The sequence below is a fragment of a genome, unplaced genomic scaffold, assembly GCF_019419815.1.
Source record: "Pyrus x bretschneideri cultivar Hongxiangsu unplaced genomic scaffold, Pyrus_bretschneideri_v1 Contig7, whole genome shotgun sequence".
Lineage (NCBI taxonomy): Eukaryota > Viridiplantae > Streptophyta > Magnoliopsida > Rosales > Rosaceae > Pyrus > Pyrus x bretschneideri.
In genome coordinates, this window is record NW_025999809.1 from 2,935,247 (window position 1) to 2,962,469 (window position 27,223).

At 40.5% G+C, this 27,223-nt stretch overlaps 2 protein-coding genes and 1 pseudogene across 2 annotated transcripts; 2 read left to right on the forward strand and 1 right to left on the reverse strand.

Annotated features, from left to right (window-relative positions):
* Positions 1–9,436: 9,436 nt before the first annotated feature.
* Positions 9,437–9,933, reverse strand: LOC125472451 (annotated as a pseudogene).
* A 9,975-nt stretch (positions 9,934–19,908) lies between these two features.
* Positions 19,909–20,915, forward strand: LOC125472486 (TMV resistance protein N-like). Its single transcript, XM_048574026.1, has 3 exons — positions 19,909–20,043; positions 20,141–20,634; positions 20,775–20,915. The coding sequence occupies exons 2-3, from the start codon at positions 20,144–20,146 to the stop codon at positions 20,809–20,811; spliced, it is 528 nt and encodes a 175-aa protein (XP_048429983.1). The 5' UTR covers positions 19,909–20,043; positions 20,141–20,143; the 3' UTR covers positions 20,812–20,915.
* On the forward strand, positions 20,801–23,733 carry LOC103941819 (disease resistance protein RUN1). The gene is made up of 3 exons (XM_048574024.1): positions 20,801–21,880; positions 22,019–22,291; positions 22,419–23,733. The coding sequence occupies exons 1-3, from the start codon at positions 20,945–20,947 to the stop codon at positions 23,130–23,132; spliced, it is 1,923 nt and encodes a 640-aa protein (XP_048429981.1). The 5' UTR covers positions 20,801–20,944; the 3' UTR covers positions 23,133–23,733.
* The last annotated feature ends 3,490 nt before the right edge of the window (positions 23,734–27,223 follow it).

A 27,223-nucleotide genomic window follows, 5' to 3' on the forward strand; every position in this document is an offset into this window, starting at 1 on the left:
CTCTTTCCCTGTCTTTTCCTTTGTCTTTGTTATTACTCGCATGGCAAAGTGAAAAGAGCAGTCAGCCGGCACTTGGAGTCAGTCTTCCGATCTACCCTCTTCAATACGAATTGGAAAGATTGAACAAAGAAACAGGTCATCACCTCCACCTCGTGCTTGCCTGCCATGTGTCAGAATCCTCCAGCCCAGTTCAAGATTAGCCTGTGGAAAAACTCACGATCAAGCCTCAATGCAATCACCAAGGAGAAGATGGAATTTACACTCCATAACCAGATTTGCATCCCTAAACTCTTCTCTTTGTTAGATACATTCTGCCATGTTTAGTATGTTTAGTTGCTGTTTATGTGTTTACTTTTGTTTAGTGTGGTTTTAAGCTTAAAACATTGAGGACAATGTTTGATTGAAGTGTGGGGGGGGGGGGGGGTAACTAAGTATGTTGATGCAAATTCGTTGGATTTTATCACCCATAACTTCAAGTGTTGTTCCTTGCTGTTTTAAAATGTTTTTAAGCTGATTTAGAGTGTTTTAGTGTGTTTTGTTTTATAACTCCGAAAATCACATAAAAATTTGAAAAACATGTTTTGAAAAGCCTAAAAAGAGTGTTTTGAGTCGTTTTTGTGTGTTTGTGTCGTAGGTCACCTTCCAACACAATGATGAGGATTTGGTTTTTAATTGCATGACTGTTAAAAAGAGTTATAAACATGGAGAAAAGTTTGATTTACTCTTGGTATATGCTTGGTTATGGTTATAATGTATGACTTCACATGCAATCATAAAAGAAAAATTGGTTTTTGTAACATGCTTGAAGGAAGGAACTCAAACAAACGCTACAACCTTGTGAGACTTGAGCCTAAACGTTATTTGGAGAGTTAAAATCTATGCATTATTGTTTTCCAAAGTCGTTGCATGATCTCATTATTCTTTGCTTGGTTACTACTTAGAAGGCGTTTCATCATATAGTTCCAAATGCTAGAACTCATGCCCATTTCATTCAAAGCATGTTATTGATTTGCATAACACATATTCAAGAAGAAGTTGTGTAGTGACCACCACCAAAGCCAAATTGCCATATTTCCCTATTTCATTTGTTTTGTAGGATTTAACCCCGTTGAGCCTTGTGTAGCCTACTTTCTTTGTTAACCCACAATTATCCTCACCTAGCCTAGAGTAGGACCACCCATACCTTTGTTCTTGAAGCATAGTAAAAGCATAACTCAAGATGAATTCCTTTTGATCATTGCATTGCAGAAAACAAGTGTGGGGGAAGGATTCTTGATTTATGGGTGTGCCAAAAGTCTTGAATGAGGCACGACAAAGAAAAGAAAGAAAAGAAAAAGAAAAAAAAAAGATGTGAAAAAGTATTCTCAAGTGTTGTTTGTTGAAGGAAGGGTCCAAAACGTTGAATTCGGCCCTAATTGATTGCTTGAACCTTCCCTTTGAGATTAAAAGTTGATTTCTGCATTCCAAGGGGAATTCTAAGTTCAATTTCATTATGTTGCTTACTATTGCTTTAAAGAACGTTTGTTTTCCCTATCCCTTCTTTGTTATCCACACGCCCCAAGCCCCATTACAACCCGTGACTTCAATCTTGAGTGTTATGTGTTTCAATTTGTGGAGTTTGAACTTGGTATGAGCATATGGTGTCACTGGTTCTCGCGTCTAAGTAGTAGCATTCCATTCATGAGATCAGATCTAAACATGCTTATTAACTCCAGAAATTGCTTTCTTTGTGATACATATATGTGAGTGTTCGTTTTCATGTTTACATCAATCTTCTCACATATGACTAGATTAGGGTGTGTAGTTAGAAAATCTGAGTGAAAATTGAGTGCATATCTTGTAAGGAATTGAGCAATTTCTCTAAAGCATGTTACTACATTCAAAACGTGGTTTTAAATGCTTAATTGTGAACTAGTATGTGGTGACTATGATTAAGAATGTACTTAAGTGTGAAGATGACTAAAATCTGTGGAGATAATGAATTTTTAACATGTCATGTGCATTGGAAATCCCTGAGGCAACGTTGGAAGGTTTAGATTGTCTTTTGTTTTGTTTCGTTTTGTTTTGTTTTTCTGTTTTGCTCGAGGACTAGCAAAAGCTAAGTGTGGGGGAATTTGATAGGAGCATATTTATGCGACTTAATTGGCTTGTTCTCATGCATTTACGTTGTGTTTCTTTAGTTATTTTAATCCTTTATGCCATTTTCGTGTGTTTCTAGGTTCATATGGCTAAGGAAGCAAAAAGGTGCATTTTGGAGCAAAATTGGGCTTGGAATGGATAGCATATGTTTGGAGCAAAAGGATTAGACGAAATTGAAGGGCCTTGTATGCATTTAGGACATAAAACAAAGGGCCTAGCCCAATCAAACAATCCTTTGAGCCATGCAAAACCTCTAGCCCAATCAAACAATCCATCAAAGCCATGCAAAACCACCATTCACACACACTTCACACAAACAACACCCATTGCCGTGCATCCCCTTACATTTTCAGCATTCCACTTCATCATTACACCACATTCTCCCTCTTTAATCCACATGCATTCATCATCATTCACACTAGTTTTAATTCACATGCAAACACATGCATTTCCAACCCCAAACACACCTTGCCGTGCATCCCATTCCATTTTCCAGCTTTTCTCCTTCTCTTTGCAGCCACACTTCCACATGCATTCCCTCTTTTCCTAGTTGTTTTTCCATCATTATTTCATCCACATGCACTCTCAATCATAACAGCCACATTCACTCTTAAACAATCATCCACATATTCTCCCATTCCCCCTATAAAAACCCATGCATTTATACACAAAAACACACCTCAAACCAACACAAAAACACATCCATTCATCCATTGCCGTGCACTTCACTTCTATTTCCAGCAACTTCTCTTTTATTTCCACCACTCCCCAACCCTCCAAAACACTATCCAACCATTCCTCCATACAAACACCAACCCAAAACCTATCCATAGATCTTGTGCGACAACAAAGAGGAGGATAAGAGTGCCTAAACGTTCATACAATTCAAGTTTGAGTTGTTGGAATTTTTAGGTGTTTCTTTTCCTCGATTTCAATGGTTAAATTTACTTATCTTTGTTTTGTACGTATGAGGAACTAAACCCCCCCTTGGCTAGGGGGGGATTCGAAATACATGTTTATGCTTGCAATATGATTTGATTACTTCTAATTGCGTTTCATAAGTTGTGGATTCAATTTGTTTGACTATTTGATTGATAACCTATTTATGTATGTTTATTGAGAGTGCACGCTTAATTTTCATGAATGAATATGACGCTAGAATATAAGTAAGTTTCACCTAATAGTTATGAACTTATATTCACAAGTAGTGGAGGTTGCTTATAAACAATCGCGTTAAGTAAATTCTTGGCATAAGTTTCATGCAATTCATAGTAACGAATGCCTCGTCAACACTTATGGTTTTCAAAGAACTTAATGATTCTTGCTTGTATCTCTATTATGCAATTCATGTAGGGAACTTGTGGGGAATGCTTTGGGTTGTCGTATGCAATCATCCAATTCATTAACTTAAGGAAAACTTGACGATTAATTTAAGCGGACCTAATTAACCCGGGGTGTTGAGAATCCATGGTTTATTGAAAAGCAATTAGAAATCATTTTGTGTGCAAGTATAACATGTGTGGAGATGAACCCCTTAGCTAGCTTCCCATCCATTCAATTCCATCAAATTCGTATTTACAATTTGTTTTCTTTACAATCTATCCATTTTAGTTTAAATTCGTTCAAATCCAATCCCCCTTTACTTTGTTGAGTCATAGTAGTTAGAAATCATTTTAGTTTGTGTTTTTAGAATATGGTTTAGTTTGGTGTCTTATATTGTGTTTTTACGTTTTTGAGTCAAATCCAAGTGATTTTGCAATCCCTCCTAATCCCCGGCTTAGAACGATCCCTACTTACATACTTACTACAAATGATAAAAAGAGGGTTAATTTGTGTGCGTATAATTCTCGCATCAACGACCTCATCCTTCACCTATTTCCGTTAGCCCATCACCACATGCCAGCCCACCTTCCCCTACTGCCAGCCCATCTCTTAATAATAACAACCGACCTTCTTCTAAAACCAGCACGCCCACTCCTGATACCAACCCACCTTCTCCTGATGCTAGCCCGATAACACCCCTCTCTTCGGAGCCAACCATGGCATCTACTACGCGACATTCACCCATCCTACTCACCTTCCAGCATGGCATAAAGACTACCACATGTCCAACCACATCAGTACATCAACTTCGGCGCCTCGTCCTTCAGGTACTTGTTATTCCCTTTCTGATTTTCTTTCATATTCTCGTTTCTCTCCTACTTATTCCGCTTTTCTAACTAACATCACAGGTCTTACTGAGCCTGCTTCATATGCTCAAGCTATCTAAGATCCTAATTGGCAATATGCCATACATGCCGAATTAAAAGCTCTGCAACAAATCACACATGGACTATGGTAGTATGGTTCCCATGCCTTTTGGTCATAAACTCATTGGCTGCAAGTGGGTATACAAAGTCAAATATAAGTTCGACAATACCATGAAGCGATACGAATCTCGTCTTGTTGCCAAGTGTTATACTCAGGTTGATAGCGTTGACAATCAAGAAACCTTTTTTCTGGTCGCCAAACTCACCACCATCCGACGTTTTTTTTTTTACTGTTGCATCAACCTATCATTGGTATATTCACCAATTAGATGTGCAAAATATCTTCCTTCATAGTCACTTACATGAATTGGTTTGAAGCCTCCTCCTAGTCTTCGCCGACAGGTTAAGAACATTATATGTCGGCTGAACAAATCTCTCTATAGACTCAAAAAGGCTTCTAGAAATTGGGTTTCTACCTTTTTAGATACCATTCAAAAAGCTGGTTACAATCAATCAAAGGTTGATTATCCTCTCTTCACCAAGGCACAAGGTACTTCCTTTACTGTAGTCCTTATATACATTGATGATGTACTCCTTATGGCAAAGATCTTTAGATTATTCCTTTCTTAACATAGGTAAAATCCCACAAATCAGGAAAATATTATCATGATTGTATAATACCTTTTCTAGCCAAGGTCAATCCCACAAATTGGGGATTGCGATTTGCATGCCATGATTGTAGATATGTATTGATTGTGGTTTGTATAAAACATCTTGCATGAGGAATAGTTGTAAACACGAAAATTCCTGAAACAAGAACACGTGTACAAAATATATTTTGTATTAATTTTAGGGTTACAATCTCTTTTACAATTTGATCATCTGATACTATTTTCGGAAATGTAGATCTGTGATGGGCTGTTGATCCAAAGGGTCGTCGGGGCTTGGTCTAAGGATGAATAGTTATGCGGATTTGTTGATGTTGTTGATCTAAAGGCTCGTCGAGGCTTGATCTTAGGATGAACAGATCTTCAAGGGCCTTTGGGGCTTGATCTTGATGAACAGTTGATGAATGGATCTTCAAGGGCTTTTGGGCTTGATCTTGAAGAACGGGCATGTGGATTTGTTAATGTTTTTTATCTAAAGGGCCGTTAGGGCTTGATCTTAGGATGAACGGATGATAACGATGAATACTTTCTTCAAGGGCTGTTGGGGGCTTGATCTTGAAGGTTGAGGGAAGTTTCTTTAAGGGCCGTCGGGGCTTGATCTTGAAGGAGGATTTGACGAAGAACGAAGAGGGTCTTGATCCTTTGGGATTTGCTTGAGAGCTTTAGAGTTTCAAAGCTTCAAGGTTTTGGTGTGATGTGAATTGGTCAAGTGAAATGAATGAAATTGGCTTCTATTTACAGAAATTTTCAAGGCCTAATTTTGAATATAATATTCAGATGAAATAAATCATTTCTGCCAGTTGTTGACACATGTCCTATTTGATGACTTTTCTGATTTATTTCGATTTTTCGTTGAGTCACACACTATCTGTAAAATTTATGTGACATGTGAGCGTTGAAATTTTAATTATTGGTTAATATTCATTTCACCGAAATTTCGATGTCTACAAATGCCCCCACTTCAAGTTGTGTCGCATACATGTGTTTGTCACGTGTAGGAGATGCGTTTTGAAGTCCCTTAATGTAGATGTCAATCTAAGGGCCGTCGAGGCTTGATCTTGAAATGGACTGGAAATTTCTTCAAGGGCCATTGAAGCTTGATCTTGAATTGGGCTGAAAGTTTTCTTCAAGTGTTGTTGAGGCTTGTTCTTGAATTTTGTTTGAAATTTCTTCAAGGGCCATCGAGGCTTGATCTTGAATGAAATTGGACCATAAGGAGCTTCGTATGGTAGATCTTTGCGCTTGTTGACTTTCCACAACTTTGATCTTGAACAGGGTTGGAGGGTTTCTTCTACCAGAGTTGCATCAAATGTCTGAATTTACTCCTTTTATCTGGAGCTGAATTTGATTCAAGGGTGGTGGACACTTGATCTTGAATCGGACTTGTGATTTCTTCAAGGGTCGTTGAGGCTTGTTCTTGAATGGAATTGGACCACGAGCGGTCTCACGATTCGAACACATGGCAGGCAAGCACGAGGTGGAGGTGATGGCCTGTTTCTTTGTTCAATATTTCCAATTCATATTGAAGAGGGTTAGGGGATGAATGGGCACATGTTTTGTTGTGCTTGTCTCCACTTGCTTCAATGTATCATTTTCGCTTGCCTTATTTGTTCTCCAGGCAGATGTAGTATCTTTTGCTGCCTTGTCTATTTCCCCAGCAGAGCAATGCTAGGTAAGCAATCAGGGAAGGGTTCTAGGCAGTCAGTTCCTGACTGGAAGTTTGACTTCAAGTTTCGAATGATTGCTCTCTTTCTCCTTGTCCTGCAGGTAAGAACAAGGACAAAGAAAAGGACAGGGAAAAAGCATGATATGAGATACTCTTGCTTTTGAAGAAGTGGTGGTGATTTGACAGCGTTGCACAACGAGGCTTTACTCTTCGGCGACAGTGTCAGTGAAACGTTGTTGAAGCTTTTCGAGCTCTTTGATTAGAACAACGATGCCGAGCTTGGTTTTGACTTAAATTCCTCCATCTGGATTATGCCATTCTGCAGGGAAGGGCGTCGTGCTATAGTGATCGGTTGCAGCTCATCATTGATCCTTCTGCTTCAATCTCTTGCAGTATTTGTCCCTAATGCAGGAGTGGAATGCAACCTTTGCATTTAAATGGTACTTCAGAACATTACTTCTCAGCAACGATGAGTAGTCGAGAGCAATGCAAGGTAAGCAACCAAGCAAAGGTTCCAGGCAATCAGTTCCAGATCGAAAGTTTGATTTCAGGTTCTGACTGATTACTTTTTTTCCCCTTGTCCTGTAGGTAAGAGCAAGGGCAAAGGAAAAGACAGGGAAAAAACATGATATGAGATACTTTTGCTTTCAACCCTAATGATATTTGATACTTGTGCTTTGGTGTGACTTGTTTGCAGAGGTATTCCCGGGGAAGAAAACTAAGTATTTCGATAGGTTTCGCTGGGAGTGCGCTCTTGGAGGTGAGGAAGAGTAAGACATTTTTTCTTTTTGCAAGTCTACTTGCCATGAAAGACGAAGGTCAACATATATACGGATTTTCCAATAGCAAATGGTGGTACTGTTCCTTTATTATTGTCGGCAACTGTTGGGTAATTGAAACAGTAAGATTCACACGTTTTCAACTTTGTCAGAAATCTTTGACAAAGTTGCCCGTGATTTCTGCAAAACTGGGGTTATGTGTGAAAGGTGATGACAATTCCAGAAAAGCTCGGCTTTTGAAATTCAGAGAGTGATGACTCTTCGATCCTTGAACAAGTGGCCCAGCTTTTAAGGTTTGGAGGGTGATACCTCTTTGATTTCTGAACAAACACCTCATTTGATTTCTGAGCAAACGTCTCTTCGATTTCCGAACAAACGCATCTTCGATTTCTGAGCAAGCGCCTCTTTGATTTCTGAATGAACAGCCTTGTTGCCCCTTTTTTTTTTTTTTTTTTATAGAGGCAACAATTGTGTTTCAAAAGCACGCTTGAGAGTTGCTGCCTATAGAAGCTACCCTCTTTGTATTTCTAAGATTTTGATTTACCTGACCTCTTCTTCCTTCATCATTCTTGCAAATGGCTTGCCCATCTGACCGTCATCTTGATTTGAATATTGGGGAAGATGCCGACATGCCTTCTCAAGACAACATATGGCACCCATCCTTTGTATCCTCCAATGGTCCTCTTACAGTTGGGGACTCCGAGATGAAGAGCGACATAACCGCTACGGTGGTTGCTAGAAAGCTTTTCACCCCCAAGGATAACAAGATCTTTTCCAAGTGGTCTGATGAGCTGGCTGTTCAAGACTCTTTGGCTTTCAATGTTCAGTATGTGAGCTTTGTATCGAACATGGGTCAATGCCTTCTTGCTCGAACTCATCAAGTTGAGTCACTTATGGCTGAGGTGGTGAGTCTTAAGCAAGAGATTAGAGTGCTTAAGCATGAAAACAGAGAGTTGCACATGCTTGCCAATAGATACTTAACGAGCATGAAGAGAAAGCTTGACCAGCTTCAGGAATCCGAAAGTCGGATTCAGAGTGACCATCAGATGTTTGTGGCTTTACTCCAGAGGCACCTATTGCCTTCAACCTCTGAAGTTTTACCGAGTGTTGAGGCTCAAAACAATTAACCTCCGGCGCCTCTTCTTCTTGGAGTTTCGTCAAGTAATAAGGCTCCACCTGATCAATGAAGGCTTTATTTCATTCAATAAATGAGTTTTATTTCATTCAATGTATTTTTTTTCTTCTTTTCTTTTCTTTCACATGGTGCTGATCCACCATTCATTCATTTATATATATATATATATATATATAAGATATGAAAGAATATATATATATATATATTTTTTTTTCTTTCACATGTGGTGCCAGATGCACCATCACTCTTTTTTATATATTTTTTTTTCTTTCCTTTCTTTTTTAAACATGGTGCCTGAGGCACCACCGGCGCACCTTCCTTATTTTTTTTTTTTTTTTTGTTTTGTTTTTTGTTTTTTTATAATATTTTTTATACATAATATGTGTGTGTGTGTGTATATATAGGGGATGGAGTGAGAGTTTTCAAAGATGGGCAAAGATGGACAGAGAGCTGGAGGCGAGCTTGGCGGTAGTGCAAAGCGTCGAGCTTCACGACCGGCTAGTCGTTTGACGGCAGTCACTGAAGTTCTTTGCCGATTTTGATCATGGTGGCCACCTGCAGCGGGAAAGGAGAAGTTTTCAGAGGGTTGAGCTAGAGCAGAGTATCCTTGCTGGTCAGAATGAGAGGGAGAGCCAAGTGGTGATGAAGAGCCCTGCTTGTGACTGCTTACAGCCGCTGTGACGATGGCTGCCCTTTGCTCGCTGCTGTGGAGGAAGGCTGAGTGTTGCATGTTGCAAGGGAGGAGTCTTGGTGCTGGAGCTTAACATCTTGGAGAAGCGTGGTTGATTCGAGCATCAAGCCTAATTCGAAAACCGATAACGGAGAGCTAAAAACGAAGGTGAAGCAGCAGTCCGATAATCATAAGGGCAGTCGTGTTTATCAGAGTATCGATGAACTGCACAAAGAGATATCCACAACGGCAACTGGACCTCGTTAGACCAACACGTTTCCTGCAAGTGCCGCATCTCGTAGGAGTCTCTTTCACCTTCTCCTCACTCTTGACGTTCAATGACGTAGAGGAAGCCTGTGTTGAGATAAGCATCACATCTGCGGAACCAACTTGTACATCTACAGCAGCAGTAGCAACAGGCCCCTTGCCACTTTCAGTGGGACTGCCATTCACCACACTACCAATGGATGCCGCAATGACTTTAGCTTGTTCTTGCTTCAACACCAAGTCCTTATGGCACTTAGAACACAAATTCATGGTTGCTGAACTTCCAAAGAATCCGCAGTTGTTGGCATAAAGCTTGGGAGCTTCAGGAGGAGCTTGGCATCCTGTCTCGTTGTGCTCCATTTTCTTATAGTCTCCTGGTCGTAGAGAACCAACCTCTTCGAAGTAGGTCCTCAAAATTCACACAAAGATGGTTCCTATCCGTTCCCCTTAAGGCGAACATGAGCGAGAAAGAGGTGTTAGAGGAGGAGAAAAAAGTGAAGGACCTAGAACGACTTCGAAGGCTGAGACGTTCCAAGAGTGGGAGAGGAACTCCATGGGCTCATGGGAACTCTCTGGTGGCCAGATGGTTACGGCCTGGATTTGTGCGCTGTGAGGCGATAATGGCTGGGAGAAGAAGACAAGCTAAGGCTTGGGCTTGGATTTGTAGTTAGGCTTATTGGTTTCAGAGAGATGGCTTGTCGGGTTGAGAGAGAATAATGGATAAATGGAGAGTGGGGGCTGATTTCATTTATTATTATTATTATTATATATATATATATTTTTTTTATTTATTATTTATTATTTTTTATTTTTTTTAATTGGGAAGAAACTATAATTAATTTTTTTTATACAAAGAAAATTGCAATTTTTTATTTTTTATTTTTATTTTTTTTACAGGTGTTCACTGTATTCATGGACTTCCTTGCTGTTTTGACGGATTACCCATGTTCACAATTGGTGGCAGCTTCTTGTGAATTTGCCATTGGTGACGGAGTGAGCAGGATGTGAGTGCAACTGTGCTTTTTGCTTGGTGCTTGTTGCAGCGCATCATTTTTTACCATGTGGTGTTGTGCAAAAGACTGCAGCGGGATTTCGCTGTGTAGTGCCTTTTGGTCATGGTTTTCCCTTAGTGGCGACGTTGTTGTGCACATTGACCTTACTGCTTGCTATGGGCTTTTTGCCGCTGCTGCTTGGAGCTTGTTTCAGTGCGTCACTTTTACCGTGTAGGGTTGTGCAAAAGACTGCAATGAGTTTATGCTGTGTAGTGCCTTTTGGTCACAACTTTCCTCGGTGGTGACATTGTCGTGCACATTGACCTTGCTGTTTGCCGTGAGCTCTTTGCTGTTGCTGCTTAGAGCTTGTTCCAGTGTGTTACTTTTACCGTGTGGGGTTGTGCAAAAGACTGCAACGAGTTTATGCTGTGTAGTGCCTTTTGGTCACAACTTTCCTCGGTGGTAACGTTGCCGTACCTCTTGCCACTGCTTGGAGTTTGTTGAAGTGCGTCACTTTTACCGTGTGAGGTTGTACAAAAGATTGCAACGAGTTTATGCTGTGTAGTGCCTTTTGGTCACAGTTTTCTCTCGGTGGTGCACTGCTGTGTGGTGCTGTGCAAAAGATTGCAGCGGGATTTTGCTGTGCAGTGCCTTTTGGTCACAACTTTCCTTAGTGGTGACGTCGTTGTGCCTCTTGCCACTGCTTGCTGCACCGCCGTCGCTGCACTGTTTGTTGCAAACCATTGCATTATCCGTCATCATGCTGTTCATTTTTTTTTTTTTGTAATAAGGCTTTGTAACCAAATCCTTCCCTTAAAGAATAAAGTATTCATATTTTGAATTTGCTCTTTATTCTTCAAAGTGTTTGTGTTTTTGTTGATGATGTGACTGTACTTGAAGTTTTGAAGTTTCAAGTTTCCTACGTACCTACGTACCCTTGGTTGAGGAGGGATCAAGTTATGACGTAGTTCAAATACTTTTTTTTTTTTTTTTTTTAGGTGCCATATGCAGTTTATGCTCTTGCGGGCCATGTGCATTTGTTGTCGCCTTTTACGCTCGTGCAGATAAGGAGTTTTTGGTGTCGTTTGCAGTTTATGCTCGTGCAGGAAATGAACTTTTGGTGCCGTTTCCAGTTTATGCTCGTGCAGGCAATGAACTTTTGGTGCCGTTTGCAGTTTATGCTCGTGCAGACAAGGAGCTTTTGGTGCGTTTGTTTTAGGGGTAGTAGCACTTCAAGAATCTGCCATTAATGGGGCCGATCTTCAGACCATTTTCTGCCACGATTAAGTAGGCACCATTGGTATAGACCTCTTGTATTACGTATGGTCTATCCCACTTTGATGTGAACTTGCTTTTTGTCTTGTGAGTTGTGATGATAGGCTTACACAATGTAAGGACATGATCTCCAGTTTGAAAGGACCTTGGCCGGACCTTCTTGTTGAATGCCTTGGATAGCCGTGCTTGGTAGCATTTCAAGTGTTGTTGAGCTTCAAACCTTCTCTCATCCAGCGCTTCCAGCTCTTGAAGGCGCAACTTTGCATTCTCTTCATTAGTCAAGCCTTCTTGTATAGCCATTCTTAGTGAGGGGATTTGACTTTCAAGCGGTAGAACAACTTCCACGCCATATATGAGAGAATAAGGCGTAGTTTGGGTAGGGGTTTTGTGTGTCGTCCTATATGCCCAAAGCGCTTCGCTTATTATTTCGTGCCAGTCTCTCTTTGTTCGGCCGATCACCTTCGTTAGGAGGTTGCACAATGTTTTGTTAAATGCTTCTGCAAGATCGTTGGCCGGAGCATGATATATGGAAGACTTGTGCTGTTTGAACTTGTATATCTCACAGAGCTCGTCTACGAGTTGGTTGGGGAATTGCTTTTCGTTGTTAGTGATAATGTAGCGAGGTACACCATATCGGTGGATGATATGCTCTTTGATGAAACGGATGACAATTTCCTTCTTGACTTTCTTCAGGGGTATAACTTCAGCTCACTTAGAGAAGTAATCTGTTGCAGCTAGGATGTAAGCTTCTCCTACGTATGACTTTGGCGTAATTGGTCCTACAACGTCTAATCCCCATGCGTCGAATGGCCATGAAGCAGCTGTAGGGTGGAATGGTTTAGGCGGTTGATGTATGAAGTTGGCATGGAATTGGCAGGCTTGGCACCTTTTAGCATGTTCCAGGCAATCCTTCATCATGCTTGGCCAGTAGTAACCCATTCTTTTAAGCTGGAAATGCAGCTTTGGTCCAGACTGATGCGTTCTGCACACACCTGAGTGTGTTTCTTTCATGGCTTGATTGGCTTCTTCCTCACCTAGACATCTCAGGAGCACTCTTTTAAAAGAGCATCGGTAAAACGTTCATTTGCAGTAAAGGAAGCAAGGTGCTCGTCAACGTATTTTAGAGCGGTGCTTATAATCATCTGGAAGCTTTCCATGCTCCAAGTAGTCGATCAGCGGCTGTCTCCACTCTTCAGTGTCGACTGGAAGTACTGAGATAACATTTGTATCATCCAGTAACATTTCAGTAACGAGCGGGATCATCCATCTTTAGCAAACTGGCACGTCTGCAGCGTCATCTTTTCCCAGTGTCGTACTCGAGGCTAAATTGGCGAGAGCGTCTGCCATTTGATTTTCCTTTCTTAGCACATGTTCTAGTGTAACGACCTTGAACTTTTGTAGCAGTTGAGTTGCCAGCCGGAAGTATGGGACAAGATCTTCTTTCCTCACTTCATATTCCATCAAGAGTTGGTTGATTATGAGTTTGGAGTCACCATATACCTCAGGAGTTGTGCTTTCCATGTTGATCGCCATTCGAAGCCCAATGATCAGTGCTTGGTACTCAGCGACGTTGTTGGAGCATAGCTTACTTAGTTGGAAGGAGTAAGGTAGTATTTGCCTTTGTGGCGACACGAATACTACTCCTGCCCCCGTTCCGTCTGCTCATGCGGATTCGTCGAAGAACATCGTCCATGTCGAGAAGATGTCGATGTAGAACACTTCATCGTCAGGTAAGTCGTATAAGATTTTCCAATTTGCTAGGATCGGGTGATTGACAAGGAAATCTGCTAGCGCTTGTCCTTGGACGGCTTTAGCTGGGATGTAGATGATCTTATACTGATTAAGAAACAACGCCCATTTAGCTAGTCGCCCTGTCAAAATTGGTTTGGACATGACGTATTTGACCGGGTCAGCTTTAGCAACCAAGTGGATGGTGTAAGCATGCATGTAATGTCTAAGCTTCTGAATGGCGAACACCAAGGCAAAGCACATCTTTTCTATTGGGGAGTAGTTCAACTCAGCGCCGGTAAGAGTTTGACTGAGGTAGTAAAGCGCTCATTCTTTCTAGGATTCATTCTCTTGTGCCAAGAGTGCTCCAACTGAACTTTCTTGAGCGGCGATGTACAATATGAGCGGTTTCCCGGGCACAGGCGCCCCCAGGACAGGTGGACTTGATAAATACTTTTTTATGCTTTCAAAAGCATTGCGGCATGCTTCGTCCCATATGAACGGAACATCCTTCTTCATGAGTTGGCTAAACGGTTGACAACGCCCTGCAAGGTTGGAGATGAAGCGTCTGTTTAAAGCTAACCGTCCTTGTAAACTTTTCAGCTCGTGCAGGTTTCTTGGCTTAAGCATCTTTTGAATGGCCTTGATCTTTGATTGGTCCACTTCAATGCCACGGTGCTTGACAATGAAGCTGGGGTTCATCTTGAGGTTATATTTTCGCAACCATTCGAACACTATTCGTAAATCCTTCAAGTGATTTGATCTTTTCTTTGTCTTGACAACCACATCGTCTACGTAACATTGTACGTTTTTGTGTAGCATGTCATTGAAGATTTTCTGCATCGCTCGTTGATAAGTAACTCCAGCGTTCTTCAGACCAAAGGGCATCACCTTGTAGCAGTAGATACCTTTTGGAGTGCAGAACGTTGTTAGTTCCTCGTCTTCGAGAGCCATGCGAATTTGATTGTATCCAGAAGAGCCGTCCATGAATGACAGTGCCTTGTGGCCAGTGGTTGCGCCCACCATGGTTTCGATGATTGGCAAAGGGAAGTCGTCATTCGGGCAAGCATCTTTGAGGTCCCGAAAGTCTACGCAAACACGTATTTATCCAGATTTCTTAAGGACAATGACGATGTTGGAGATCCACTTAGGGTATTGCACCTCTCGAATGAAGCCTACTTCGATTAGTTTGTCAATCTTGACCTCAATTTGATGAGCTCGGATCGATAGCGCCTTTGAGTTTACTTTATCGATCGAATTCCAAGCTTGACTGCAAGACGATGTACAGCAGTGATAGGGTCAAGGCTGGGCATTTCCTTGTATTTCCAGGCAAAGACATCTTTGTACTCTAATAGCAGTTGGTAGTACTCCTCTATCTCGTCTGCACTTAGCAGCGCACTTACGAAGATAGGTTTGGGCTCTTCGCTTATGCCTAAGTTGAGTTCTTTGAGATCATCAATCGTGGCTTGCCCCCCCATCTTCGAGCTGTGGTGGTGCAGCAGTGGCATCTTCCTCGGCAACTTCGTCTTCTTTACCTTCTTGGATTGTGATGTGGAAAACATCTTGAACCTCCTCTTCAGTGCTGTCCTCTGGAGCTTGTTGGCATGAAGATTGTAGAGTATGGATGATGGTGCGCCTTTTTACTTTCAGTGGTCCATTTATGTTAACCTCCAAGATTGCTTGGCGCTTCATCCTTAAAGGAATAGAGCTTCGAACGTCATATTTTTCTGCCAAACATCGAGCTTTTCTTCTTTTGGCATTGTCTTTCTCTTTCCGGAAAGCTTATTGGTTTCTTCAAGTCTTTCCAAAACCGACCGTCGTTTAGGAGAGCTAGCCGTGTTGCTTTGTTTCTTAGGCTTTGACAACCTTTCAAAAACAGAGTTTTGGGATGTTGGTGTATTAAGCCTCTTGAAGACGGAGGTTCGGTCTTGACCACCAATGCGATTAAGTGCCAAAATTCTGGGTCTTGAATGATTCATCCTATCGAAGACTGACGTCTGATGGTGAGGTTTAGGCTTCTCTTGATCTTGTTCAATGGTCACGCTAATGTGTTGAGCGTTAGCGTTCTTTGCTTTGCTTGAAATCTTCACGAGTGCATTCGGTGTGAAGCCAAGCCCAGCTTTGTTGTTGTCAACTCCATAACCATACTCTTTCAACTTCTTTTGAGTCTCGGTGAGGTCACGTTCTTTGTCATTAACGATGTTTGTAACCTTCTTTCCAGGATTTGAAGAGGAAGTGAAGCTGTACCCAGTCTTCGATATAAGTTTGTAGGCGTTTGGATCAAAACCTTCTTAGGTCCTCGTGGTTGGGAGAAAGCTTGATTTTACCCCATTTGGCAGAGCTTTTATGAAGCTTTGTGGTAGTCTTGCAACCTTAGCATCGCTTAGCTGTGTCAGAGGCAAAACTGCATTTGTTTTGAGCAATTTTACATCACCCTTGTGCTGCTGTGTCTCGGCTTTGCTTGCTCTAGTTTCGAATGGGGATTGACCATTCTTTCTTCTTGATATTGGGATGTATCAGAATATGGGTGTGTTCGGTCCTTTTGAAGGCGTCCTACTCCCTTTGGTTGTTGCAGGTTTAGCGGGCTCATCATCGTTTTTGCTTGAAGATGGCACGGCTTGCCCTTCTTGCTTCTTGGGCATGGCTTGCCACCCCTGTTTTTTAGGTGCTGCTTTGCCCGTGGATTTGATCTCTTCCGGAAGAGCTTCGAGCACCATATCTTCATCCATGTAGTACTTGGCATCTGCAAAGTGTGATTCGGCTTCGATGAATGACTTGGTATCACCTTGGATCACCTTTACTCCTTCCTGGTAGAATTTTAAGCATTGGTGGAGGAGCAAGCTGTAGGAAGTTCTTGCATTAATCACGTGGAATATCGTGCTTGATTTGAGTTCACCAATGGTCATTTCTACTTGGATCATGCTCATCGTCCTTTGTCCTCCTTGGTTAAACCCTGGATCAGCAGACAGCTTAGGGACAGTTCATCCACCTTGATGCCGATTGTGATCATTATTGACTTTGGCATGATGTTTATGGCTGACCCACCATCTACAAGCATGCAGTTGACTTTGTGCTCCCTTACGTACCCGGAGACGAAGAGAGGACGGTTGTGAGGCTTTGATCCCAGCAGTAAGTCTTCATCAGTGAAGTTGATTACGTCATGGGCGACACAACATGTGGCACATTCATGTGGTTGAAGCTTCAAGCCTTCGTTGTTGCTTTCTTGTACTTCATGGTCGTCAGGACTTACCAAAACCGCTGCTAGTGCTCTTCGCATCTTCTTTGGCAATTGTAGCACTTCCTCGATGGCGGTGGCTTTGCCTTTAAAGGGTTCTTCCATTTCTACTTTGACCATGTGACATGCAGCGGTAGTGCATTGTTAGAAGAAGTCATTCGAGAAGTACTCGTGCAAGGAGATAAGAATGCGTGACTCTTGCTCCATAGATTCCCCAACATATGTTGGTTTAGCAGCTTTTATATTTCTTTTAGGCTTTCTATTGTTGCGGCGACGGTGCTTTCTCCATTGCTTCCCCTTTAGCCTTGTGGCTTGCAGTCTTGGCTTCCTTATTTTTTTGTAGGTCACCAATGTCCATCATTCTTCATCATCGGCATGTGCATCTTAGTCGCTTGCCCCTAGTGATGGTCGTGTAGAAGGTGCCATGCAGCTTGAGCATTGATGGGAATGGTCAGATGTCACTTGGAGAGGCATGGGATCGAACGATCCAAGCAAAATCGTAGTAGTATGCGTTGCGACCGTGTCTTCAAGGTCGAGCTCAATTTTCCCTTGTTGTGCTAGCTTTATGATGAGCTCTTTGAGGACGAAGCACTTACTAACAGGATGACTCACAATACGATGGTACTTGTAGTACCTAGAATCGTTTACGCAATTCATCTCTTCAAGACGCTTGCATTCGGGTAGCTCGATCACCTTCTTTTCCAGCAGGTCGTCCAACATTGCAGCCATGTCAGAGTTAGGAAAAGGGTATGTTTTCTGCTCTAGTTCCCTCAAGGTGCTTTTGTACCTATCTTGGGTGCGAGAAGGCTCACATTTCTTTATCTCCTTTGCTTTGTTCTTGGAGGAGATCTTAATGGACGCAGATAATGTCTTGATAGGGGTAGTGTTGACGGTAAAAACTTCCTTAGCGGGCTTCTTCCCAGTCTTGTCCACATTTGGGCGAACACCTTATCCTTCTTAAACTCGGTGATCGGCTCATTCTTCCCGTGATTGGCGATACTCAGCTCCATGTCGTGGGAATGAGTTGCCATCTCCTCAAATGTTCTTGGTTTTATGCCTTGGAGGATGTAATGTAACCCCCAGTGCATGCCTTGAACGCACATCTCAATGGCGAAGGTTTCAGAAAGCCGATCTTTGCAATCCAAACTTAATGAACGCCATCTATTGATGTAGTCGACGACAGGTTCATCCTTCCACTGTTTTGCACTGATTAGCTCCAGCATGCTTACAGTATGGCGAGTACTGTAGAATCAGTTGATAAATTCCCTTTCTAGCTGATCCCAACTGTTCATAGACTCGGGGTCGAGGTCAGTGTACCAGTCAAAGACATTACTTTTCAGCGAGCGCACAAACTGTTTGACAAGGTAGTCTCCCTCCGTCCCAACATTGTTGCAAGTTTCAATGAAATGTGCGACATGTTGCTTTAGCTTTCCTTTTCCGTCAAATTGCATGAACTTTGGCGGTTGATAACCCCTCGACATCTTCAAGGCGTCAATCTTCTTGGAGTAGGGTTTCGAGTACAACATGGAGGTGTGTAGGCTCCCTTCGTATTGTGCCTTGATGGTGTCGGTGATCATCTTCTACAACTGATGGATAGAAAGAGATTCTATGAGTGTTGTCACTTGTCACTTGGTCTGGGTCCTGCTCTTCTTTGACTTTCTCCACCGGAGGCTTCTCTTCTTCATTGGCTTCTCTTTTTAGTGGATTAACCTTTAGGTTGGGTTTCTCGTCATCCTTTCCAGTCGGTTGACGAGTGCAGCGATTTACAAGTCTTTTTCTTCCACCGTCCGTGTTAGCCTTGCGATCACTTCATTCATTCAAGCCAGCTGCTCATCGATTGAAGTTGCTCTGGTGGTTATGACTTGCATGGCTGAGCTGCCGCTTAAGTCGGCATTAGAAGGCATGGACTTGGAGTACTTCCTTGGGCTTTCCTCCCTTGGCGCCCTTAGCGAGGCCAGGGTGATCACAGGCTCGTGCCTCGGGTGTTCTTGTTCCTTTGGCAAAGTTGATGCAGAGGTGGAAGAGGTGGCAGAAAGAGCTCTTGCCTTGCTTTGAGTTATGATGCCCAAAGTGACAACACTTGCGGCGGGGATGTTCTTGTTCTTCGCGTTGGTTGTGGGAACAGCTTGAACTTTCCTTGATGCTATTTGTGTTTTCTTGCGGATTTGAAGATTGAGATGAGAGGTAGAGATGGTCTTACTGGGCGTGCCAAATTTGTAAACACGAAAATTCCTGAAATAAGAACATGTGTACAAAATATATTTTGTATTAATTTTAGGGTTACAATCTTTTACAATTTGATCCTCTGATTCTATCTTCGGAAATGTAGATATGTGGATGGGCTGTTGATTCAAAGGGCCGTTGGGGCTTGGTCTAAGGATGAACAGTTATGTGGATTTGTTGATGTTGTTGATCCAAGGGGCCGTCGGGGCTTGATCTTAGGATGAACAGATCTTCAAGGGCCTTTGGGGCTTGATCTTGATGAACAGTTGATGAACGGGTCTTCAAGGGCTTTTGGGCTTGATCTTGAAGAACGGGTATGTGGATTTGTTAATGTCATTGATCCAAAGGGCCGTTGGAGCTTGATCTTAGGATGAACGGATGATAAACGATGAACACTTTCTTCAAGGGCCGTTGGGGGCTTGATCTTGAAGGTTGAGGGAAGTTTCGTCAAGGGCCGTCGGAACTTGATCTTGAAGGAGGATTTGACGAAGAACGAAAAAAGCTTTTTTAATCCTTCGGGATTTGCTTGAGAGCTTTAGAGTTTTAAAGCTTCAAGGTTTTGGTGTGATGTGAATTGGTCAAGTGAAATAAATGAAAATTTTCAAGGCCCAATTTTGAATATAATATTCAGATGAAATAAATCATTTCTGCCAGGTGTTGACACATGTCCTATTTGATGATTTTTCTGATTTATTTCGATTGTTCGTTGAGTCACATGCTACGTGTAAAATTTATGTGACATGTGAGCGTTGAAATTTTAATTATTGGTTAACATTTATTTCACCGAAATTTCTATGTCTACAATAGTCAAAGCAATTACGTCTCCTACTTTCTTTACACTTGTTGACTTGGACTTGCGTATAGTCGTCTTGACTAAGAGGTGCTAAACCTCATCCACATACATAGATCAGTCTCTGCAGACTGCTCAATCTTGTGTTTCTTCCTAAAAAGCGTGTTTTCTGCAACTTCTTTCAAACTATCTGATATATCTTTCTTCATTTGATCCTGATTCCTGAGGTACAACTTTATCCTTGTTAATATTTCATCTCCTAATCCTTTTTACTGTTTATCTCTTAATCAAAACACGGATGTCTTTTGATGTGTGGTTTTGCAGGCAATGAATATGGCTTCTTCTTCTGCTACCATATTCCCTCAAGAAAAACATGATGTGTTTCTGAGTTTCAGAGGCGAAGATACCCGCAATACTTTTACAAGCCATCTTTATGCAGCTTTGCGTGGTAAGAAAATCGAAACTTACATAGATTACAAACTAGAGAGAGGAGATAAAATTGCGCCTGCCCTTGTCGAGGCAATTGAGAAATCAAAGCTTTCCGTAATCATTTTCTCAAAAAATTATGCTTCTTCCACTTGGTGTCTTGATGAACTTGTGCATATCTTGCGATGCAAGGAAAGAGATCGGCAGTTTGTTATACCCATTTTTTACGATATCGATCCATCACATATAAGAAAGCAGCAGGGGACTTATGCAGATGCATTTGCTCAACTTGAAGAACGTTTCAAGGACAGTATGGACAAGGTGCACAGGTGGAGAGATGCTTTGAGGGAAGCAGCAAAAATATCTGGGTTTGATAATTCAAACAAAGCCGGGTAATTAACTAACTCTAAAGCTTTTATTAATTTCTACATACGTAAACTACTTGTGACCATTGATTCATTTTAATATCAGTTCAGGTATATATACGTACTAAATAACTATCGGTTGTCCCCTTCGTAATGATATATGCCAGGTCGGAGGCTGATTTAGTTCAGACAAGTTGTCGATGATATTTTGGCCAAACTAAATCGTGAAAAGTCAAGTGATTTGAAGGGATATGTTGGAATTGAAAGCCACATCGAGGAAATTGAATCATTATTATCCATTGATTCACTAGATGTCTGCAGTGTAGGTATTTGGGGCATGGGTGGTATTGGCAAGACCACCCTTGCTGATGCTATATTTCATCGACTCTTTTCTAAATTCGAAGCTTGCTGTTTTCTTGCAAATGTTAGGGTGAAATCAGAGGAAAAAGATGGACTAATTCAATTGCGAAATAAACTTCTCCGTAAGTTACTAGATGATAAGAATCTAGATATTGACACTCCATCTATTGGATCAACCTTTGTTCGTGAGAGGCTCAGTCGTATGAAGGTCCTCATTGTTCTTGATGATGTGAATGACTCAAGCCAAATCGAACTTCTAGCCGGAGGCAGAGATCATGCTCGGTATGGCCCCGGAAGTAGAATCATTGTAACAACTAGAGACAGGAGCCTACTTAAGGAAATTGTTGAAGAAGATAAGATATACGGGGTTCAGGCATTACAACGTGATGAAGCTCTTCAGCTCCTTCATTTGAATGCCTTCAAATATAACACTCGTATAACAGATTATACAGAATTGGCGGAAAAGGTGGTGGATTATGCTGGTGGCATTCCATTAGCTCTTAAAATTTTGGGTTCCTCATTCCTTTGCTGCGAGAGCAAAGAAGATTGTTTAGATGAATCAATCACAATGAAAGAATTTCTAAGGAAAAACATTCAAAAAGTGTTGAAAATAAGTTACGATGGATTAAAAAACGAGAAGGAGATATTTCTTGATATAGCGTGTTTTTATAAAGTCGAGACTATGCATCTTGTAAAAAGAATGTCCAATGCTTGTGGTTTTCGTGCAGCAGGAATTAGGGCCCTCAGTGATAAGTCCCTCATATCAATTTCCGAAAGCAAGTTAATAGAAATGCATGCTCTGGTCCAAGAAATGGGCAGGGAAATTGTTCGCGAAGAATGTACTGAAGAGCCCGGAAAACGAAGTAGATTGTTCAGTGCGGATGATGTCTATCATGTACTGAAAAATAATACGGTAAGAACTATAATTATTCACTTTCTTATACAAGAAAAATCGTGAACTTCCTATGAAATGATAACATCTAATTGAATTTGTTGTGTGTCAGTATATCAATATTGTATCCACATTTATACTTTTGCTCTTGATTGTCAGGGAACTGCAGCCGTTCAATGCATATCCTTTAACATTTCTAAGATTGGACCGTTGGATCACGCAGACTTCAGAAAGATGTTTAATCTAAGATTGCTCAATGTTGATAGCTATGGCTTTGACAAGAAGTTAGACGTTTCTCTTCCCAATGCTCTTAGGTATCTTTGCTGGATGGGATACCAACTGAAATCTTTGCCATCAGAATTTTCTCCAGACAATCTTGTTGAGCTTCGAATGCCCTACAGCAGTGTTGAACAACTTTGGAATAAAGGCCAGGTATATATATACATATTAGTATGTATATGTGTGTGTGTGCGCACGCGTTTGTGTAGAAAATGTGGTGTGGCAAAGTTAATCAGGCTAACTTGTTAATGCTTGCCAGTTTCTCTTTATTTTGTTACAGAAGCTTGAAAACTTAAATTTGATGGATCTTAGTCACTCCATACATCTGACTGAAGTTCCAGATCTCTCTCAATGTCCGAAAATCAAGCATATAAATCTTATGGGATGTACAAGTTTGGTTGAAATTCCTTCGTATTTTCGGCAACTGGGCAAGCTTACTGTTCTTAACCTGGGATACTGCTCACTTCTCAGAAATCTTCCGGAGATGCCAGGAAATATTGAATACATAGATTTAAGAAAGACTGCGATAGAGGAATTGCCTTCATCAGTTTGGTCTAGTGCAAACATTTCTACCTTGAATATTCAATGGTGTAAGGACCTTAAGAGTCTTCCAAGCAGCGGTTGTGAGTTGAAGTTACGCAATTTGTCTTTTTCGGGCTGCTCATCTCTTGGCAAGTTTTCGGAGCTTCCCCGGAACATAACAGAGTTACAGTTGACTGAGACAGCAATAAAAGTATTGCCCTCATCAATCGAGCATCTCTCTCATCTCAAGAAAATTGAACTGGAAAGTTGCAAATGTCTTGCGAGTCTCCCAACGAGCATTTGCAAGTTAAATTCTCTTGAGAGACTTAACCTCGCTGGTTGCCTAAAATTTCAATGCTTCCCAGAAATATTGGCGCCTATGAAGCACTTAAACTTTCTTAGCTTGTCAGAAACCGCGGTTAAAAAGCTACCCTCGTCGGTTGAAAATCTGATTGGGCTTCAGACATTATAGCTCTACCGGTGCAAAAAACTGAAGTCTGTCCCGAATAGCATCTACAACCTAAACTCACTTCAAACTCTCACGTTTGGTGGGTGTTTAAAGCTTAAAAAGTTGCCTCAGTTCCGGGTAGGTTTGCGCTCTTTGGAAGAACTAAACCTCAGTTACTGTGGTATATTAGAAATCCCTGATCACCTTGTTTGCTTAACCTCGTTACGAGAGTTAGACCTAAGTGGGACCATGATCCGGAGCATACCTGCAAGCATCAGACAATCTTCTCAGTTGTCTGTCCTTCGTTTAACCAATGCAAGAAGCTACTGTCTATACCGGAGCTCCCAGCTGGGCTGCAAATTCTTGAAGCACAAGGTCTGCGCTAATACAATTATGTCATGATGGATTATGAATTTTCGCTACGCCATCTTTAGCAACTAAATTTTTCTAATTGCCTAGGAGGTTGTTGTGAGTTCGGATCAAGTAGAAGTAAAGGCCAGTTTGAGGTTGATGTGCATTTTTATTAAACTGCTTTGATGTGCTTTAAGAATAATAATCTGTAAAATAAACAGAATCACCTGTGTTTTGAAGGCCTAGCAATTTAAGCGAGTTCTTTTTTTTCAAAGGCGGTCTTTTTCTTTCCCCATGACTTGCTTTTTTAGAGCGTTTGATAACTGTATTTTTAAAAGTATTGTGAGTATGAAAAAGCAGTGTAAAAACATCTGATAAATTTTGTTGTAAGTGATGTATTTATGTATAATGGCAAAATAGACATGGTATTGCAAGTTTTGGCAACGACAACAGTGACAGTGGTGGTGATTCTGGCAGAAATAATGGCGGAGGTAATGGTGGTGTCATCAGTAGGATGCGGTAGTTAGGGTGTAAAGGAAGCGATGGTGGTGATTGTTGTGGTGGTGGTGGTGGTGGCGTCATTGGCAATGGCAATGGCAACAATGGTGGTGATGATGTTGATAGGGGTGTTGGTGATGATGATGTCGATGGGGGTGTTGGTGGTGATGGCAACAACAATGATGTGTATAGTGTGGTGGTGCTAATAGTGGGGTGTGGTGGTTGGGGTGGATAGGTAACAATGATGGTGGCAATGACAACTCCATTTTTTAAGAAAGTATCTAATAAAAGTACCCTACAAGTTATTTTTTAAAAGTTATTGTTTGGACACCATTGATTTTAAAATAATCAGGTATTTTAATTTTACTGAATACTTTTTTATTACCTAACTTTAAATTTAAAAACTTTTAATGGAAAAAAAGCAGTACCAAACACTGCCATTTTTGGCTCTTATGTAAGGCACAGCTAGAACTACTTAACAGGAAAACAAGAAGCTGCTTTTCAAAACCTGTGTGCAAGGTAGAAGTCTTTATCTTTGTAATCTGTTTGGTATTCGTAGCTTCTGGATTTCGAACATTGGCTTTTTTCTATATAATTTTGTAGTTATAGTTCTATAATAGTAATGTATTTGTATTCTGTTTTTTTTTTTTTTTTTTTTTTTAGTACATTGATATTTTTACATTAGGAGGAGAGAGAGTACGGCTAAGCCACATAATTGGCAGCCTAGTTTGATATCGAATTCGTCATCCACAAAATTCGAATCTAAAACCTCTCACTTTCCAGTGAAGAGGAATACTATCAGACCGTAGTACTAAATGACATATATAAATGTGAGATACACATCTTTACAAGTTGAATATGTAATTTTGGAAATTGACTACAGTACTTACAAGTACTTAATATTATCATCATCAACTAATGATTGAATATGCTCAATAAATGTCAGCACATTATATATAACCGTCAGATGGTGATAATGCTAATTACTTGGTATTGTAGCCTAACAAATCTTGACAAATTGAATCACTTATAAAGCACTCATTCATGGTTGGATATCCCATTCAAATGGATAAAAGAAAATTTGGATTTCAATGGAAGGTGGAACCTTCCTACTCCTGAATTGTTGTTACATTTAGATTTTGCCACTTGTAAAATGTATATGGCTTGCAGAATCATCATAATTGTGTTGCCTAAAACCATCTCCTTTTTAAACATAAATTTTAAATTTGACAACTTATGTGGCACTTTGAAGTCTTTTAAAGTTTTTAACTTCACTCAATATGTCAAATTTTAAACATAAATTTTAAATTATAATGAATGCTTTAAACCAATAAAAAGCACAATCAATTTACAGCCATTTATAATAAATGTTTAAACCAATACAAAATTAACAAAAAACATTTAACAATTAATTGAAAATTATTTGAAGCTGCTGTCAAATTTGACAAGAACCCTTACTTGCTGTCAATTCATGTCATACCACATAAGAATTGAAATTTTGGTTGGAAAACGCTTGTGTTGTCTTTTTGTACTGTAATTACTGATGTGGATGAACTTTTTGACATTTTTTTTTTTTTTTTTGAAGATGCTCTAAGTTTTCACATGAAGTAGGAAAAGGTTGTTAGCAATGAGTTTGTCTATCCTTGGCTGCATGCGCTATTAGAATTTGATGCCAAAACCTATCTTAGAAGACAAGCTTTTTGATTCCCAATCCACACACACACACAAATATGAATAGTACCTAATAAAAACTGACCGCACGATATACAATGAACAGTTGAGATCACAAGATCCCTAGGAAAAGGATTCGGCGAGGATCCTTTTCCGCCAAAACCTATCTTAGAAGACAAGCTTTTTGAGTCCCAATCCACACACACACACACACACACACACACATATAGGAATCTTTTAACAAGAGGGATCTCCATTTTTTGTACACACACATACACACACACACACACACACACACACACACACACACACACACACACACATATATATATATATATAGGAATCCTTTAACAAGAGGGATCCCTTTGTATAAAGGGTTTGGAGTAAGATTCTTTCTCTTCCTATTCTCATCATCTTCTCTCATCTCCTCTCACACTTTCCTTTTTATCCTTATCTCTCAATTAAAAAATCAATATAAAATACTGACATGACTTAATTGTAACCGTTTAAATAAGAGAAGAGAGAAGGGAAGAGAATCCTCCCTCCATATATATATATATATATATATATATTGCATGTGACAGTGAACTCCTTGCAGTAAGAACAATTTAGGTCCAACAGGTTTAGCACTATTTTGGCAGTCTTGAGTTAATAAAAACATTTTCAATGAGAGATGCAAAATGTCTAGGAATTGACATTTTTGTTGGCCAAAAAAGAATCGACTAGACCGGGTGTAAATAACCATCTTGGCCTAAAATGCAAATGAAAATATATTTACATTTTTTGAAGGTGAACCATGTCAACCAATAAGAGAAATTTAAATAGATCAAATTTACATCTTTTTCGTTGTAGTATATATAATTATACATGTCTCAAAAATGGAAATGAAAAATATAAATATAATTACATCTGTTATAAATAGGCAAAAGTTAGAAAGATAATCTTTGCTAGGAACAAGAACGAGTGCAAAATATCACACTGTTTAGTTTTGTAACTATAACACAAAAGGATTGTAGATAAAAAGAGAAAGGGAAGGATACTGATATTGTTGCTTTCAATTCTTTTCTTTCATTTGTTGTGTGTTGTGATCACACACGAAGTGCTCTTTAAATATAGCCATTCTTGTGAAAACTTACAAAGATGAATGCTTGTTCTTTGAAAACTTCATACAACAACAACATGATCACTATTCTACAGTCTTCTCACCTTTTGCCAAAAGCGTGGGGCATTCACCCCACTACTTTTACAACACCCCCTTGGATGCCCACATATCAACATTAGTTGTCTCGTTAAAACCTTGCTCGGAAAAACCCAGTGGGAAAAAATCATAGTGAAGGAAAAAGAGTACAACTTTACCTAGATTGTTAATATAATGTTAAGCATGCTTATGTTGCCTCCTTAAAACCTTGACAGGAAAAATCCAGTGAGAAAAATCCTAGTCAAAGTAAAATGAGTACAACAAACATGTATCTTGGATGCTCCCCCTGATGTGTATCTCCCCCTGATTCCACATTCTTCAAATTTGACTGATTGGTAAGCCAATGTAATCCGATACCTGCACTAACTTCTGAATCATGCACTTTGGTAGAGATTTG

Excerpts from the sequence above, each read along its gene's own strand:
- LOC125472486 (XM_048574026.1), top strand. The coding sequence starts at position 20,144 with ATGAATATGGCTTCTTCTTCTGCTACCATATTCCCTCAAGAAAAACAT. Across the intron at positions 20,635-20,774 it reads GATAATTCAAACAAAGCCGG|GTCGGAGGCTGATTTAGTTC; the intron begins GTAATTAACTAA and ends GATATATGCCAG.
- LOC103941819 (XM_048574024.1), top strand. The coding sequence starts at position 20,945 with ATGGGTGGTATTGGCAAGACCACCCTTGCTGATGCTATATTTCATCGA. Across the intron at positions 21,881-22,018 it reads ATGTACTGAAAAATAATACG|GGAACTGCAGCCGTTCAATG; the intron begins GTAAGAACTATA and ends CTTGATTGTCAG. Across the intron at positions 22,292-22,418 it reads AACTTTGGAATAAAGGCCAG|AAGCTTGAAAACTTAAATTT; the intron begins GTATATATATAC and ends ATTTTGTTACAG.